The sequence below is a fragment of the Ambystoma mexicanum genome, chromosome 5p (assembly GCF_040938575.1).
Source record: "Ambystoma mexicanum isolate Mex_15411 chromosome 5p, UKY_AmexF1_1, whole genome shotgun sequence".
Classification (NCBI taxonomy): domain Eukaryota; kingdom Metazoa; phylum Chordata; class Amphibia; order Caudata; family Ambystomatidae; genus Ambystoma; species Ambystoma mexicanum.
In genome coordinates, this window is record NC_090930.1 from 1,052,258,957 (window position 1) to 1,052,277,373 (window position 18,417).

Sequence of the window (18,417 nt, forward strand, 5' to 3'; positions counted from 1 at the left end):
GAGAAAGGGACCAAGTTGGACCTGGGAAGCTGAGTTCAGTTCTAAGGCAAATTTGCAGTTGGTTACATAGTTTGGGGGCAAAGGTGGTGAAGGCACTTTCACCAAGTCTTATATTTTTGTATTTAGGGTGGTTAAAGAGATTTTCAGTTGATGACCAGAGGTTTCTAGCTGGTTTGTAGGGTTCAGCAGGGCTCTGATATACTTTGGCCCCTGGCTGTGCAGAGCTCGGTGTGCAGACATAGGGTCTCATCACGAGTTTGGTGGGAATTCAGCAGTACATTTGTGGAATTCATGGCAAACTAATTTATCATTACTGCCACTAAATACCATGGCATTGCCACAGGATCGCGAGTGGTAGTAAGGTAGCGCAAATAAGCCGTTTTGGAGCCTATAGGACTCTATCAAGGATTTTTGCTAGGATGGAGTCCTGCATTTTAAGACCCAAGATGTGTCTTGTAGCATGGGTTTGGAGGAGCCTGAGCTGATGTGTTGGATTCTCAGTCATACCAAACTGCAATGACGATTTTCATCTTTAGGTATGGTAGGACTTTTGGTAGCTGGAGGAGTTTAAAATGAGTTTTTGGGGTGATCTCATCAGTTTGCGTCTTGGGTGATACCTACGTTATTTAGGGATTTAACTGAGCTGGTAGTGGGCCTAGGGAGTTTGGCTAACTAAAAAGTAAATTGCTAGGGTTAGGTATGCCATACAGAAGAATCAGTTTTTGTTGAGTTGAGCTGACAAATGGAGATCTCAGTGTGGTGGTATCATGTTTACTGATATTAAAGACTATTTTTGGTATGTTGGGAAAAACTGCATAAAGCTGGGATCCTAGGAGGAAGTGGTTCAGTGGGGAAGCCAGAGGTGTGATATGAGCATTGAAACACTATGGTGAGCGTATAGACCCCTGAGGGACACGAGGCTAAGGGCAGATGGTTTAGATCTGAACTCACTGATTTTAACATGGATGGTGCATTCTTCAAGGAACGTAGTCATATCAATAAGAAAGTAGGGCAACAATTCCTGGTTACCTTGAGCTTTCCTTTCAATAATCAGTGCACATTCAGCGTGTTTTGCCCTGCACCATTTCTTGTTCCGACTGGCTCCCTCCTTGCTTGCTCTCTCATCTTCCGTTCTCATGGTCCTTTCTGTACGAGCCTTCCGCTCAGCTTTTCCTGTTGCATTGATTCTTGGGTAAGGGACCATATCGGGTAATGGACCTGTCCCTCCTTTATTTGTTTATTTACTACTGCTTTTTCCTATTCCATTGGAGTTTTTCCATTCTTTTCCGATTTTGTTTCCTGTACATTGAATTCACCCAGAGGCCAGCTAAAATGGAGGCCTTTTGCTATGCTCAGGGTGGGTTCTTATTTACATTTTTACTTTGCTACCTATGGACTTCTGCTCATTGTTACCTTGCAACTAATTATGAATATCACATTACAGGGTTCCATCAATGGTGTCTGTCTTTCATTCCCCACCCTCCTTTCAAGGCCCATGCTGAAGCCTGTTTTAGGCTCCTCTTTCTGGGACTGCAGGTCACTGGAGGATAACATCTGTAAGAATCCAACAAGAAAAAAGCAACTTTGACAGTTTATTCAAGAGACCATGATTTGGAATAGGATTGTGAGGCCCATGTCAACAAACGTTCCAGTGGCATCAGGGAATCAACATGGTGGCTTTGGCAAAGTAGGTTTGTCTAAATCCAATACGGCCTGCAGTTATTTTAGCAAATGAAACTATATTAAGTAGCTAACGCATGAGAGGGTGAAAAAAGAGAGGGGACTAAAACGGAAACTGAACGCACCTGTCATCCCGGTCTGTATAACTGGCTGATGAGCTGTAGCGAGGGGAGCCACTTGTCCAACCTCAAACACTTTACACATGTCGGTGTAGAGGAGTTCCAAACAGGAAGAGAACTCAACCCAGAGTCTTTCAAGCACCTTGCGGTCTTCCTTGGTCAGTTGCTTGTCCTTCAGAGCTCCTGTCAGTTTGTTTCTGTTGCTCACGGCCAACTCCTGGGCCTTCTCCCGAATCAAGCGCAGTTCATCGCGTAGCTTGCAGCTATCTGAAGATCCTCCCACACTGGCTGCTAAATGTCTGTAGCAAGCAACCACCTTCCCACAAGGAAAGAGAAACGAGAATATGAAAAGAAAGAACACAAAACAAATCACAAGACACTATGAGTAGGTTTCGGTAAAACTATCATACCAATATTATGCCGTAAGGTGGTTAGGCATATGATAAAAACAGCAAGGCTTTGTTTCCACACTCTGATGACTATTGTGTTTTGTTGGAAGCAACTAGTTCGTCAAGTAAGAAAGAAGTATGAGGATATACCCTATGAAAGTCCTTTTAAATCCATTCACGTGTCTATATGACATTTTTAAGATGGTACAGTATGTAGAAAGCTTGACTGCTTGTTGTTTGTAGGGCAACAGTTAAGGATGATTCTATTTCTTGCAGCCATTTCCAACTGGAGTCTACCACTGCAATTGCCTTAGTTACCTATGACGAAGTCCCATCTTTGAGAATAATGTATGGAAATGGCATGACTCTCGGGGTGGTGGACCATCACTGGGTCTTTGATGTAGGTCCCAGGGGCTATATATGGAGGATACACAGGCCCCCCAGCCATAACCATAGCTTCATCTGTGTTCCTCACGTAGTCAATCCAACCGACTCTGAGCAGTGTAAGGATAGAGTGCAATTTCAGCACCCTGGCAGAATGACAGGCAATTGTCAAATAGAAAAACTAACATTTCAGCATTACAGGAGAATGACAGCCAAAGGTTGTGCAGTTCGCGGAATGGCAGCCTGAGTGTTCACAGGTTTTCTAAACGCAAGACCTCATTTATTCAAATACAGCACTGCGAGCAGCTGGAGTCAGAATGATAAAGAGTTCCTAGAATGAACAGTCGTCATGTTGAATGTGAAAAAAAATGGCAGCTGGACATTTTAATAAATTGGCTCTCAAAGATGCAGGATGGGCTACTGGTCGAGGACCCCCAGGTGCCGATCCTGTTGTTTATAGGAGTGCTGTCCAATAACAGGCATTGCCCGCACTGCAAAACCGCTAGACACTTATAGTCTTGAAGAACACTGATCCACTTACCTGTGGGTATAAAACCGTACCATGCCTGGCAAATGGTGTGCGACTTGGGAGTATGGGAGGATGAGAGGTTTTCAGACTGTGGCGGTGAAGTCGAAGGAAAGACAGCAAAAGAGCAAGGCATGAAGGAGTTGATGAATTGATACCACAAAGCTTGTAGCTCCTGCATAGCTGGCTATCCTCGTGCAAGTGCAGAAATCACATCAAAATCTGAAAATTCATCTGCTCACTCTGCGGAACCACCAGGGGATGGAGCAGGACCCAAACTAAGATAGACAGTTCGAGCAGTTAAGCAATCACGCTACAAAGTATCCACATACATACATATCAGGCCTGTTAGGCTAAGGGATTCCTCCCGAAGGGTGTGGCCAATGTGTGGCCGGCAGAATGAGGACCACCCATGGGGAAGGATTAAGCAATCCTATAGGCTAGACCGAGGAGGCAAGGCAGGGCTAGAGCTTTGTGAACGGAAGAGACTGTGGCACAAGGCTGTGGGAGTCTGGAACTCAGCTGGAAACTGGTGGCGAAGAGGGCAGAAGGAGCTGGAGCAGGAAAGCGCACGGCAGAGGATAGAGCCAAAAGGCTTGGGAAAAAAAGACCCAGATGGATTGGGCGAGAAGGAGCTAGGAGGCTAAAGGAGAGACAAGGGGGCTGGGGAAGAAGAGCCCATGGACTAGGGAAACTGGGGAGGCTAGGGGGAAATAGATTAAGGTGGCTGGAGGAAGAGCCCGCAACTGAGGAGAGAGGCACAGGAAGCTCCTGAGGGAGGCCAAAGATGTTTGAGAAAGAGAGGCTCAGAATGCTGGAGGGAGAGGTACCTAGCAGGCTGTGGCAAGCGAAAGACCTGGAGGCTCAGGAGAAAGAGACTCAAGAAGCTTGGGAAAGAGAAAACAAGACCCAGTAAGCTTGCAAGCGAAAGACTCAGGAAGCTGGGGATAGAGGGAACCATGATACTTGGGTGGGAGAATGACCCAGGAAGTTGGATATAGGACATTGTGAAGGTAGCTCTGGTTACAGAGTTGTCGAAGGAGGATTGGTGATAGATGTTAATGAGGAGTTAAAAAGGAGGTTGTGAGAGAAGTTAAGGTTTAGGTGGTAAGAGGAACCATGGAGGAGGGGATGGAGTAGCCACTCTCCAATATAGATGTTCCTAAGGAGGAGTTGCCTAAAGAGAAGGTGGTAAACTTTGAAAAGACAATTCAAGAGAAGGGTGACCAGAGTAGAGAGGTGAAGTGGAGAATCACCAGGAGTTGGAGAGAGAAGTAGGAGTAAAGTAAGATCGAGGGAGAATAGAAGAGCAGGAGGAGAAGGAGATGACAGGGAGAATAAGCAAGGGGAAGCCTCAGATGGGTGTAAGAATAAGAGCAAGGGGAAGCATTGAGAGGTTGAAGGAGAAGCACTAGAATAAATATGGAGAGCAGGAACACAAGAAGATCCCCGCGTACAAGCTTGTTGAAGGACATTGAGGAGGAATGAGGGTTGGGGTTGGGTGGCTTTAGACCCAGGACCCCCCAAAGATGAGGTGATGAGAGGCCTAGAGAAGGCCCTGTAAAGATCCTAGGGTGCCCTCCTGTTTTCCTATGTTTACAAGCCTTAGTTTAAGGTGAGTTCCAGCATGAAACATACTACAGAATCAACCATATGGCTCCAGTGAAGACTTGAGATACAGGAAGAGATCTCTCCAGTATTCCCTAGCTGCACAAGAACACTGCCAAGTAGGCTACGATCAACACAATCTTTATTTACAGACTGAAATAGCAAGATTAGTGTCAGATGTTGTTCTTTGAATTTGATATTGATTATTTGAGACACAGAGTACCTACCCAGACATTTGGTTTTGTTTGTTAAGGTTGCTGGGAAGGACCCAGACCTGGCCCTCACAAAAACTGAAAGAACTTTTGCTATGAACTTTTCTGGAGCCTTTCCGAAGTATAGTGAAGTATATTTTGAGCAGACTATCCTGACCACAACTGAGTTAATTGTGTGCAGATTCCTAGCCCCTAAGAGAATTGCTTTAGTTTTTACTTATAACCTGCAGACCTTTTGTGAAACATAGTGCTCCTTTGGCTTATGTATGATCTTTGAATGATTTGTGATGGGCCAAGGTGTCAGCCTGATGTCATGGTGCGTCTGGGGTGTGGTTGCAGATCTAGGCTGTATTGTTAGTGTTGCGGGACGGGGCACTTTAGGCTGGGTAGCGGCACATGGAAAACACCATGGTGTCTTTTTTGTCGTGGGACCTCTGGCAGCTAGGGCTTTGTGTTCTGCTTGTTGATGGTGGAACTGCCCCCTTTCATCTCCTTTATTCCCTTAGGCATTGGCATTGGCAATTGGAATCACCCAATCTATGATGGCAATAGTGGGCTTCCTTCCTGTCACATGACACCACATTCATATACAAGGTGGCTGATGACAGGGGGAGGATGAATCACAACTCTCCTTTCTCCCATACTCGTCACTAGTTAGTCTACAATTCTTTGGTCTCTAAAGCCTATTTCAGATCCAGAACTTGATTCGGGCGAGGCGGTACGATTTTGCCTTTTGCTTTTTCCCCGCATAAAGGGGTGCTCCATGGAGCATTCAGAAAATGTTTTAGCTACCTTCAGGGTGTCGCAGGGTGTCTTCTGGAGAGTAATGCCAATATCTGCAGATCATGCAGGAACAAAGGGTTTCAATATACCCGGAACCTGACGTGCCTTCAAATTATTAAAACTAATTTTTGAATAAGGGTAACTAAGCTGGTCTTTGGCTGGGGAATTTAGTTCATGCATCGTGGATTTTCAGCTTGTTACCACAAAGGAATTACTTCACTAATCCTATGAGAACCCATTATATTGACTGAAGGTGGCCAAACGTTGCCTACGTGCATCTTTACCAATCCCTGCAGGCAAAGTCGTTGAAACCAAGACCAGCTTGATGTTGTGTGTCAGTTCAGGTTACAATTTGTTAAATTTAGGGCAATATATGAGCTTCCAATTTTAGGATATTTGTATTTTTGGCTGGGCATGTAATTGAGAAAAAACTAGACAGCCCAATGTACTGTGTTTTGACATCTTTGCAATTGAGACAGTGGGCCTCATCACGAGTTGGGCAGTATCCCGGCTGTAATACCACCCAACTGTAATAGCATTAGCGCCAAACCGGTCTGGCGGCATTACTGCCGGATCACGGGTTGGGCATTAACGATAAATCCCCATTCCCCATTGGGTCCATTCGACCCAATGGGGAATTTTCAACACAAATACTGCACGCTAATGCGGCCAACGTAATTACGCCGAAAACAGGACGCTAAATGGGATTTTCACCTCCAGAAAAAAGCTGAAGGTAAAACAGCCCATTTAGCGCCCAACTCGTGATGGGGGCAGCCCTTAAATGCGGTGGTAATACCGTTACTGCCGCATTTAAGGGCTACAGCCCAACTCGTGATGAGGCCGAGAGATTAAGTGATTTTTACAAATGGAACAATTATTGTTTGGTCAAATGCCAAAGTCACCCATTGGCCTATATGTTCCCAAATCAGCAACTTAGCCACTAGGCCATCACTCCAGGTTGAGCCCTTGAGAGCGTTTTCAAAATGAACATGGCTAAACAGTTTATAAGCAATCTAGAAACATGCGATTTCCTGACAGTCCAAACGTTTGAAATACTGTGTTTTAGCAATCAGGTGACATGGCACTGCATAGCATACCCGTACAACAGTAGCTCAGGGCACAGATTTGCTTTGTTAATCATCACTGGCCGTGGGCACGTATTTGGTGGCATATAGCTTTGTTCTGGCACCAATAGATTTTCAATTCTTCTGAAGTGAGATGGACTTATTGTTTCACACAATGGTATTTGAGAAAACATACTGCATTCATCAGTCAGCATAGGAAGCAATGTCCACTAAACAAGCAAAGACAACACAGAAAGCATCCGGAAAGAACAAGAAAAAAAGGAAACAATCCATTACAGCTTATTTTGCTTCCTGATACACCTTTGAACTGTTAAGGCCTTTGGCAAGCAAGCCAGCCCTCAACTCGCATACTTGTCTCTGTCTAGCCCAGTGGCGCCCCGAGACATTTTTCATATAGGTGGCCTGATGAGGCCACAGGAAATCTTGGGGTGGCATACAGGGTGCCACACAGGGGTGGATCCAGCCTCAACATTTTGGCAGGGCTGAATGGCAGTTTTGAAAACTGTTAGTGAGACGGGACATTAAACCTATTGCACTACTGAACCCCCCCTTGTCCTAACGCCCCCTCCCCAAGCCGAGGAGCCTGAGTAGATATCACACCTTCCTTTGGCCCATAAGATCCATCGTTCACCCCAACTCACCAGACGCGCAGCCATTAATATGTAACAAGTGGGGCCTGGAGCTAATGTAGTAGGGCCCACATTAAGAAGAACCTGCAGAAGGAAGGGCCCTTCTTCTGCCCCCAGCCAAATGCATAGGAGTGGCAGAGAGTAGTGAGGAAGGGCGAACCAATCAAGGGGGGTTTGTCCCCTTGAGATAAGGTTTTAAATAATGGGTTAAAATAGTACACTTTGTGATAAATTTGGTCAAAAGCCACACAGTTTACAATCGGTTTTGTAGACATAAAAAGATTGTTAGATGCCAAGCCACCAACAATGCACAGGAGCATTTTCAAACACATTTTCATAATGCCTTTGCCCGCTATCTGCCAGTATTCTGCAAGTGTAAAAAAGCATTTTCATATTGATTGTCCATGTCCATTTCTGGTGCACCTATATATGCCACTATTGCCACATAGGAAAATACTCATGTTTGCTTTGTCCATAATGCCAGTAACAATACTATAACAAAGCATGTTTATGCTAGCTCTCCCAATACATGCCAGTATCCCCATGTAAGAACATACTCCTGTTGACTTTGCCTTAATGCCAGTGAGAAAAAGCCACAGTAAGAAAATATATCCTTGCTGGCTACATAAATCCCCCACTCCACCTATAAGAACATTCACAACTAATAGATGCAGAGTCGACACATTTAAATGTGCTTAAGGATAAAACCAAGATTATTGACTTCGGATGAGGGAAAGGAATGCCGAGGGAAGTTAGCCATTAAAAAGAAAGGGTTATTTTGTAATGATAATTATTTTTTACAGTTCTGATATGATATCATGTTGAATTTTTGGAAATTATGTGGAAAATGGTTGTTATTCTGAACAGATGTTTTATTGCATTCTGGTGAATGGCATTTGCGATAATGAGTATGCTATCTTAGGCAAAACTAAGCACCCACACATAGGTAGTGATGCACCAGATTGTACTGTGAAAAACCCAAGGGTGTTTCACACCTTAGTCACCGGGGATCCCATACTCAGGTGGCGTGGGAAAGACCATCAGTTTTGGATCCAGACCCTGGGGGTGGACAAGCGCGGGCAGATCACCTGGGTAGGGACTTGCCAGGGAGCGGGGTGGGAGAAGCACCCAATGGTGAGACATGGTATCCCCCTTTTTTCCAACCCATCTAACCCCTATCCCTGCTTATTTTATGGGAAACTCCAACTCCCATAATTCCTCCCTACTTTACATTGACAAAAGTACTGCACCAAGGAAGATGAGGAAGGAGGTTAGAAGGATTACCTCCCCTGACTTGCATTGGCCCTGTCCCTGTAATAAGGCCAGACAATGTCAGGCACGTAGCTCTAACAATGTACAACTGCCACTTATTAAAACTTCCTGTGAAGATAAAAGGTGGCGTACAGAGGCACACTTTGATGGAGGCTGGATACGAGAAGGAACAGCTCTTCTGAGGCTGATGCAAACCAGGCTGTAAAAGGCGGAAGGCCAATGGGCGGATCGAAAGTGGAGAGGATCAAGAGAAATCCAGGCAAGATTTCCGTGCTTTCGGGAGCCTGTGATCCGAGCGAGCAGAGGAAAGAAACCTTCAAGTTGCCAGAAAGCAGCCTGCAACCCTCCCGGTTGAATGGCAGAGTTGGGGAGGAGCAGAAGAGGCGTTGGTAACAGCCTTGAGCTATAGGAAAGAGATGAAAGATATCCAATTAACATAGCCAGTGAGTTATCAATGGAAACAAAAGCCTGGTTGATGTTAAAGGCAAAGTGACTGTAATTTGAAAGTTGAAGGTGACGTGTGTGCTGATAAAACCTGAATGATGAGAACAATTCTTGAAAGACATTTGAAAGTCTCTGTGAAATGTTTTGGGATGATGAAAGATATTTCAAGCAGAGATCAAAGAAAACAGCGATAAGGAAAGAAAGTTGAATAGGAGGAAAGTGACATTTGTGAACTGTGAAACATGCCAAGAGGGCAATAGTAAAATATAAGAACTTTGGAACATTTGTGAATTGTGAAATATGCCAAGAGGGCAAAAGTAAAATATAAGAACTTTGGAAAAGGCGAAGTGAAAGAGAATAAGAACTACAAGTACTAAGAGGCATTGGTTCCACAAGAGGAAACTGTGGATTGAGAGATTGTTGAAAGAGAGGTCGAAGTGGTAATGCAGAGGTCTATGTAAATTCCTTGTAGTTTCAAAAGTTGTCAAGAGAGAAAATATCTATGAGATGAAACGTGGGGAAGGGATCCGTCACAAACGAGAGACAGGCTCGAGCCCGGCAGAAGGAAACCTGTGCCGAACTGAGAACTGTGAGAAATTGAGAATATATGAACTGAGTATTGATGGCAAGAGAGGCAGAGCCTAAAGAAGTGATTGAACTTCCAGAAGGTGAAAGCCTCGGATTGAACCAATGAATTGTACCAGTAAGCCAAAGTGTGCAAGACTGACAGAACTGTAACATCCACCTATATTTTGTTTTTTGAGAGACTCTCTAGACCCCGTGGGGTTGAACCTGGGGAAGGGAGTTGGTGCTCAAGCCATCCTAACATTTCCTTTTGAGAGACTCTTTTATTTTGTATTCCCTTAACATGTGTGTTATTCTAAGAAGGAGGGCAAGGCTAGGTTTTCTTAGCATTGCCCTTTTTATTTTGACGAGACTGTCTTGGATGTATTTGTTATTATTTAATGGTCGAGATTACTCCGATTTTAGAGTTAGGGCCAGTTAGGAATTCTACCGTCCCAATCAAAAATGTAAATAAAGATTTTCAAAACCTGTATCCATTGTGTCTGTGTCTACTATTGATACTATGCCTTCCTCACAGTACTTAGTAGCATAAAAAGGTAGTCGATTGGCCAGTGGAATATGCAGTAAAATGTGACTTTACCTAGCATAGCAAAAATGCTTGTACCAAATCTACAGTCCCATGAAGAGCAAATGGGAAACTTAGGGAAACCTGGTTTCCCTTTGACTGTTCGAGCTCCCCAGCACATGCCCAATCAGCTATGTAAGGCAGAGGGTGTTTTGCTTCCCCAGCCTTACATGGCCCATTGGGATGCAGGCTGGGGAACTGCATGTTTGAATATGTGTATGGGGCATGCCTGTGCTTCCCTGCACATTCAAACAATATGTGGCATTGTGCTTGGAGCGCTCCGGCCCATCCACCCATGTGTAGGAACCAGGAAGCACTCCATAATTCCTGGTCCCTGTTCTTACTACGTGGGAGCCAGAGGACCATTGTTTAGGGCCGCATGAAAAGCAGGGTCCGGATCAGGGCTAAAGGTAAGAAAAAAATTAGAGTGTGAATGAGCAAGTGTATGGTATACAGGTGCACGTGTGAATGAGCACATGTATGGTATATGGGTGCACACATGAATAGGTTAGTGAATGCTGTGTGAATGTGTGTGTGAATGAACGAGTGAATGCAGTATGAATGTGTGTGTGAATGAGCGAGTGAATTCTGTGCTTAAATGTGTGTATGCTCGTGTTTGTGCCCGGGGGTGCTGATTTGGGGTCGAAGGGTGCAATTCAAAACATAATCTTGTTGTAGCATGGCATTTTTTACTGGTCATCACTGATGAAGAAAATATGATAGGTGTTATTACGTGGCTATATTCAACTTCTTTGGTGCAGCCAGTCTGGCCATATATTCTTACTGTGGCATGATATTTTTTGCTTGGCTTCAATGATAAAGAACACATAATGAATTTTATCATGTAGATAGACCGGTCTTCTTTGGTGCAGCCTGTCTGGCAGTATGTTCTTACTGTGGCATGGTATTTTTTCTGAGCATCAAGGCTAATGCAACCATTGCAAGTGTAATTGCATAGTTAGTCTGACCTAGTTTGGAGCAGCCAATGTTTTATTAATATATGTTTCTTCTGTGGCATAGCATTTTTTACTTGCCATCAGTGATAAAACAATATATGACAAGTGTTAGTATTTGGCCTGACTGACCTACTTTGGTCGAGCCAATCTCGTAACATATTATTTTTGTGACATGTTCTTTTGTACTGGTCATCAATAATTAAGCAAAAATGATTGTGGCTAGTGTGGCCTACTTTGGTAGAGACATTCTGGCCATATATTCTTAATGTGGCATGATATTTTTTACTTGGCTTCAAGGTTAAAGCAAACATGATGAATGTTACTATGTAGTTAGAGCAGTCTTCTTTGGTGCAGCCAGTCTGGCTATAGTTTTACTGTGGCATGGTATTTTCTTTGGCCATCGAGAGTAATGCTAACATGGTGAGAGTATTTGTTGTAACTTGAGTGTCGTGTAGATATGTGAGACCTCCGTCCCCAAGTGCCGCACAGGGAGAATGACAGATTCACTCTCTATGCAACCTTTGAGGCCACAGGTGGAGAAAAATCCGGAACCGCGAAGTACTGGAAGCCCCACGGAAGCTGTGAAGGAAAACAGCGTTAAGTACCAAGCAAGCAGGGTAATGCATAGGTAACCAAAAATAAGGAAGGATCTTACCAGGAATTGACAGAAGGAGGGATTCCGGGGCTCACGTAGGCAAAGGTCCCGAATAGGAGGCACTTACTGGTAGCCACACCAGACCCCACCTGGGGAAGAACTGTAGGCAGGACTGAACCAGATTGTAGGCAAGGGTGATGGAGAGTCGTAGTTCATACAATGCTCCAGATTCTGTGAAGAGGGGTAATCCACAAGAAGTCCGTGAGAACAATCCAGGGTCCAGAGCCAAGGGTAGCAGTCCAAACTGACGGAACAATGAAGAGGCGGAATCCAAAAAGAAGTCCGTGACAACGATCCGAGGTCAAGAGCCAAGTGTATCAGTCCAAGCCGGTAAAGCACAGATAGAACGTAATCCAAAAAGAGTTCCGAGAAGAGTAAGCCGGGCCAAGGTCAATCATGAAAACAGGGTAAGAATCGTAGGCCAAACAGGGTCTCCGAGAAAACAGCTGTGAAGCGTGGTACTGAAGCACTTCACTACTTAAGTACCGTTTGCTTCCTGATCACGTGATCGCAAGTTCAAGTCACTTGATCGCGAGTTCAGGTCACGTGATCGCGAGTTCAAGTCACGTGAGCGGATAGGCCCAGGAACACGATGCGAGGAAGCGACCTTGATCTTCTGATGGCCTAATCTCCATGGCAACTGCCAATGGATGAACGGGTCGCAGTCGTGACTGTGGAGTGGTAGCGTGAAGCTGCTGCTGTAGCTGTGTGCGAGACGTCCTGGACCTCCAACGTGAGCCCCGGGAGGTAAGTGGGGGATGTATCCGGGCCGAGGGGGACCTGGGATCACTGGTGGGTCAGAGGGAGGGCATAACAGTATTTGCATAGTTAGACCAGCCTACTTCGGTGCAGCCAAAACTACTATTAGTATATATTATTACTGTGAATTCAACAATTGGGCTCCTGGCTTGGAGCCTATTCTACCCAGCAGGGTTACTTATGAAACAAAAAATACAAATACAATTGATATTATGAAACTAAAGCCTCCACTGAGAGGACCCCACAGAGATCCCCCATAGCGGCAAGCGGATGCCCGCAATAGTGCCTGTGGCAATAATCACCCATAGACTTCATATCGTACAGAATCCCATCCTGATGAAGGCCGTGTACAAGATGAGGCATAGCAGACCCACCTAAACGGCTGAAACACCCCGGTGTAGACACACTTCTTCTAACTACAGTTTATTGTCACTGTCCCCCACAAAGAGAACTATTGTCATTTACAATGTTGTTTGTTGTTACTATGTCAAACTGTTTTTTTGTGTATTTTACTATGTACGTTTTCCGACAAACAATGACTGAGATTCCGTTTGTCTTGCACACACAAATTGTTGTCACGCCAGAAAATGCTTGGCCCTGTGTGTTGTAAAAATTTCCTGTCTGTACTACCGGTTAAATACCGTTTGATGTCATGTCTTTAATATTCATTTTATGTTGATTCATACAACTTTATATAAAACCAAAATTTTTCCATAAACAGAGCATGAGAAAGTGATCTTTTCTTTATATATCCAGAGGGTGATAAGGAGTAGGAGAACACTTGAGCATAATTCTCACTGGACTTATTCAATTGTATTTTTTGTTTCATATATTATTACTGTGGCATGGTATTATTTTACTGGGAGTCAATGATAAAGCAAACATGATAAGTGTTATTACCTGTCTACTCTGGCTTACATTGATGCAGGCAGTCCGGGCATGTGTTTGTTGTTGTGGCATTGCATTTTTTTTACTGGGCATCAAGGGTAAAGCCAATATGTGTATTCTTACATAGTCATAATGGCCTTCATTGGTGCAGCCAGTCTGGGCATGTTTTCCTATTATGGCGGCATTTGTACTGGCAAATCTAACAAGAGTATGTTCGTACCTGGGGATACTTGCATATATTACCGGAGCCAGCATGTACATGTTTTCTATTATTATTGCCATTATGCACAAAGCAAACATGAGTATTTTCTGATATGGGAATACTGCCATGTAGTAATGCAGCCAGCATGGAAATGTATATGCATAGCCAATGTAAATATGGTTTTAACTGTGCCATATATTGTGGGGAAAGGATTCATGAAAATGTGTTGGAATATGCTCCTGTGCACTGTGGGTGACTTACATCGATTGGATGTGTTCATGTGTTACCCAATAAAGCAGATTGCATTTTGTGTGGTTTTCTAACCCAATTTTTCACAGAAAGTGGACTGTAAAATGCACCATTTTAGTCCATTATTTTAAAAGTGTTCTTGCAGAAGAACTCCACCAAATTTCGACATTTGTTGGATTCGGGCTTCCTTACCATGCTTTGTTGCTCAACCATATTTATGGGCAACCGTTACACCCCTACAATTGACAAATTCACCAGCCGCCACTGAGGTTATTAATGGTAATCCAGAAGTGGGCTCCTGGTTTACTATGCAAAGAGAGCCAAAGATTCACCTCCCTGATGATACTGAACAAGGCTGAAACACATGCCTTGGATTGCTGGTGGTGCTCTTGTTCAGAGAAGAATTGTCTAGCATTTTGGTGCCAGACTGGCCCAGAATGATATGCTACTGGATATTTCTCTTCTGTAAAAGCTATAGTGAGCTAAAACATGCTCATAGACCCTCCCGAGAGGGAACCTTACCATTGAACAAGTTACTGGGCCATGTTCGTTCTTAGTCGAGGGACTCTTACATTTTTTTATTTTTTGCCTTTTAGAAGATGTACATTTGAATACGAACAGTTGTTTTGTTGCATGTTGGTGAATGTATTATCACGTAATTATTGTGCTATCTTAGTCATGATGAGGCACCCACAAGGAGTGCTATCAATAGGGATGCACCAGAGTGTGTCTACCAGCAGTAAGATTTACCACTGTGATATTAGGAGAGGTGACCCAAATGTGACTTTGCCCAAACTGCAAGAATCATTTAGGGTATTGGATAATGTCGTTGAAATCTCCAGGACCTTGCTTGGCTTTAAGATGGAGCTTTACTTTGTTTATTTCCTTTGCTTTGGTGGCTGGTGGTGCCAGTGGGCTGGGAGGGATGACGGAGAAGAGGAGGAATGAGTTCAAAGTTCACCACAAGGCAATGGTTGCTGGTTGATAGGTCTCTGGAGAGGGTAAAATCCACTTATTGTTTTCTCTGTGGCTAGGTGTATTTATGACATGGATTTGTGAGTGTTTCAGAGTTTAGAAGTGGAATAGGAACATGGTTGGTTCATCAGAAGTTGAAAACACTTTGTATGCTGGTCTGAGGGTCAAGGAACTGAGCAGGTTGGAGAAACACGTGAGGAAAGTATGATACACCTTTGGGAAAGAATGAATGCTAAGGCATGTGGTTTGCATGCTGGAGGAAGCGGTGAAGGTGATAGTAAAGACCATGCATCCTGAGTATCTGCAGATGAAGAGGATGACTCCTCCATTACAGTGGTTCTTTTCTGAATCGTGATATACTTGGTGGGAGAGATAAAGTGCAGGGCAGGATTGCTATCTTTCGGTAGCAGGATGTGTCAAGGTAGCAGCAGTCGCATTTGCAAAGGGTATTGAGATCTAATGTGTTTGGGCCATTGTTGATGGCAATTCCAACAATAAAAAGTGCAGCATTGAGGCTGCTGTGTTTTGAGATATGTGATACATTTCTTAGAATGGAGTGTGTTGATGGTTGTGTGACAGATGACTTGTAAATAGCAGGAGAAGCCTATACTTTTTAAAAGTGGATTCTGATTGGAAAGCCAAGGACTTTGGTTTTGGTGAAGCTGGCTGCAGTTGGAGGCACATTCGGTGTAATGTTGGGCAGGCAAGGGACTGAGGTCATAGCAGTGAAGCAGTAGGGAGCGCCCGGGGTGGTTTGCTGGAAAAAGCAGTCAGGGATGTGGGCTCTTGGACATAGTGACTTGTGAACAAGAACAACGAGAGTTTGTGACTCTGAATATGGCTTTCACACCCTGGCGGGGGGGATGGACATGCCCGGTAACGGCCCACCAGCCCGAACCAGGATAGGCACGAGTGAAGCGTGAAAGCCATTCGCACCAGGGTGCGAATGGCTTTCTTTTTTTTCCTCTAGAAATTGGCTGCCGTAAGCAATGCCAATCTCCAGAGAAAAAATAGAAACCAAGATGGCCGACACCACAGGGAAAAGGGACTATGTCCCTTTTCCATTTCTATTGCCACCACAGCGGAAGGTGTGCCAGACCAGAGCTTAAAGCTCTGGTTCTGCTGGTAAGTGGAGAGGGAGGTAGAGGGTGGCAAAGCGATTAGGGTTTGGTTTGGGGGGTGCGGAGGCAAGAGAGAGAGGCTCCCTGTTGCCTTCCAAATTTAAAAAAGTAAAAAATTGTCCCACCATGGGATGAGCCTCGGGTGGCTGAAATGGCAGGCAGAGAATGTATATTCTCGCCTGCTGTTCCAGCCACCTGATTGGCTGATGGCCCTTCCCTGGGTGCGAATAGAGGAGAACCTACAATGATAATTTCAATATTTGTGATAAATTAGTACATCAGTTGATCTCACTAAAGGCTAAAGCATCAAATAAGGGAGGAGTCACATTCCTTTATTGGTAAATTGATATCATGGCAAAGTAGCCCATTACATCGGATAGAATTTAGCATAAGGGAAAAAGGGGCAATTAATGAACAATAGCACCTATTCCGGAAAGTCAATGATGGTGTCCCAGCCAATCAGGATAGCAGAATTCCAAGCACTAATCTCTGGATTGCCCAGAATTTTACTCTCCCTGTGGATGGGCCTCCCCTACCTTCTTCGGACCCACCCGCTGTGGATCACCCTTCCTCTTGATCGCAGTGTCAGCCTCTGTTGCCCCTGCTCACCATCTGCTATGTCATTTGCCTTCATCCTGATATGATATGATTGTTTATTTATATAGCGCCTATAGAAAATGGGCCTCATTAAGAGTCCGGCGGTAACCGAGGCGGTAAAACCGCCTGGTTACCGCCAGACTCGTATTACCATTCCGCCTCCGTGATTCCCGGAATTACCAGGGCATTACAACCCCGGTTTTCCGGGAATCATGGAGGCGGAATGGTGTTAATCCCCATTCCCATTAAGTCCTATGGGAATCAATGGGAATGGGGATCATGGAAACACCGGCAGCATCTCGTAATGCTGCCGGTGTTTCCTCGTCCGCCTGCAGGCGGGCGGTGTTAAACCCGCCAGGTCAGACCTGGCGGGAACATCACCTCCTGCCTGCAGGAGTTGTGATTGCCCGGCATGGAAACAATGGTGGCAGCGGGTTTACCGCCACCGTTGTTTCCATACCAGGCGATTTGTAATGAGGCCCAATGTGTTTCAAAGCACTTCAAGGCAAGGGAGGGAACAAGGGAAAATATAATGGCATTCTTACAGGCCATGAACAGTAAGGATGTGAAATTAACTATTGACATTTCAGATAGTGCATGAGCTAAGACTTTGATAAGGAAGGGAGGGGAAGAGTGGGAAGGAAATGGAAACAGACAGGCGACTACCGTACTAGGCCTGACAACATTTCTGGTAGAGCTGGAGAAAAACAAAAGGTGAGGGAGAGGGGTGCAGAAATGGAGGGGAGGAACAAAAACAGCGACTATCGTACTAGGCCTGACAACATTTCAGATAGTGCTGGAGGGTGGGTGGGGGACAAGTAAGGGAGCAGGGGAAGAGACAGACCAAGTTGCTATCATACTAGGTCCAGGGACAATTCTGATAGATTAAATGCATAGAAGAAAGTAAGGGGAGGAGGGGAGGAGACAGGAAAAGGGAGAAATGGAGAGGAGGAGAGAACAGAGAGTAAGCAGTCAAAAAGAGTGGAGAAGCAAGAAGGGAGTGCGGATACAATTGTCGAAATCAGTAGTAACACATAAAACTGCAAGCCAGGATGCAAGATGAAGATGGGAACAGCATGATACAGGGTCACCATGAGTACAAGATGCAAAGGAAGTTCAGCATGAGAGTTGAGAAAGGGTGACACACCGTGAATCAATGAAGTCCATAAATGTCAAATCCAGCATTGCCACAAGACGGTGATGGTGAAACCAGAATGTATCAGGACAGACTCCTGAAGAGGTAGGCTGGGGGGGTGGTGGGAGCAGGGTAGAAGAATCAAGGAAAACAAGCAACACCTGTGTGCGCAAAGGGGGCACACGGAACATCACAGGGGGACCAGGGTGTGTGGGGATGGCCTGTGGGTCCTCTGCCCATTGACCCTTCCTCTTTCATCTAATGGGGATGCCAGTGCTCCCCTCTGACATCTCTGGGTGCCATTGCCATAATTCTACATCCTGCCTCCTCACTCACTCTGCGTTGCTATGGTAAGATGCTTTAACTGCTTTTGGTGCCCAAGCATGCTCTTCCCCCTTTTAGGGTGCCCCTAATTCCCACTGGGAGGTGCTAAAAACCTTGACACTATGGTGAGGGCATGGGGATATTAAGTACCCAAAGCCCTTCTTAGCAACCCTTGTTTGGCTGTTAAGGAGAGTTAAAAAAGTAAAACAGTAAGTTTCAATTAGAAAAATTAAAGATTTAAAAAAGTAAAACAATAGGTTTCAATCAGAACAATT

The 18,417-nt window shown here is 44.8% G+C and overlaps 1 protein-coding gene across 1 annotated transcript in view; it reads right to left on the bottom strand.

Moving 5' to 3' along the window:
• LOC138481413 (regulator of G-protein signaling 9-binding protein B-like) overlaps nt 1-18,417 on the bottom strand; it is a 141,301-nt gene that overhangs the window by 82,666 nt on the left and 40,218 nt on the right. The window contains exon 2 of the mRNA XM_069613551.1: nt 1,806-2,115. Coding sequence (XP_069469652.1) covers nt 1,806-2,115 — 310 coding nt within the window. The remainder of the gene's footprint in view (nt 1-1,805; nt 2,116-18,417) is intronic.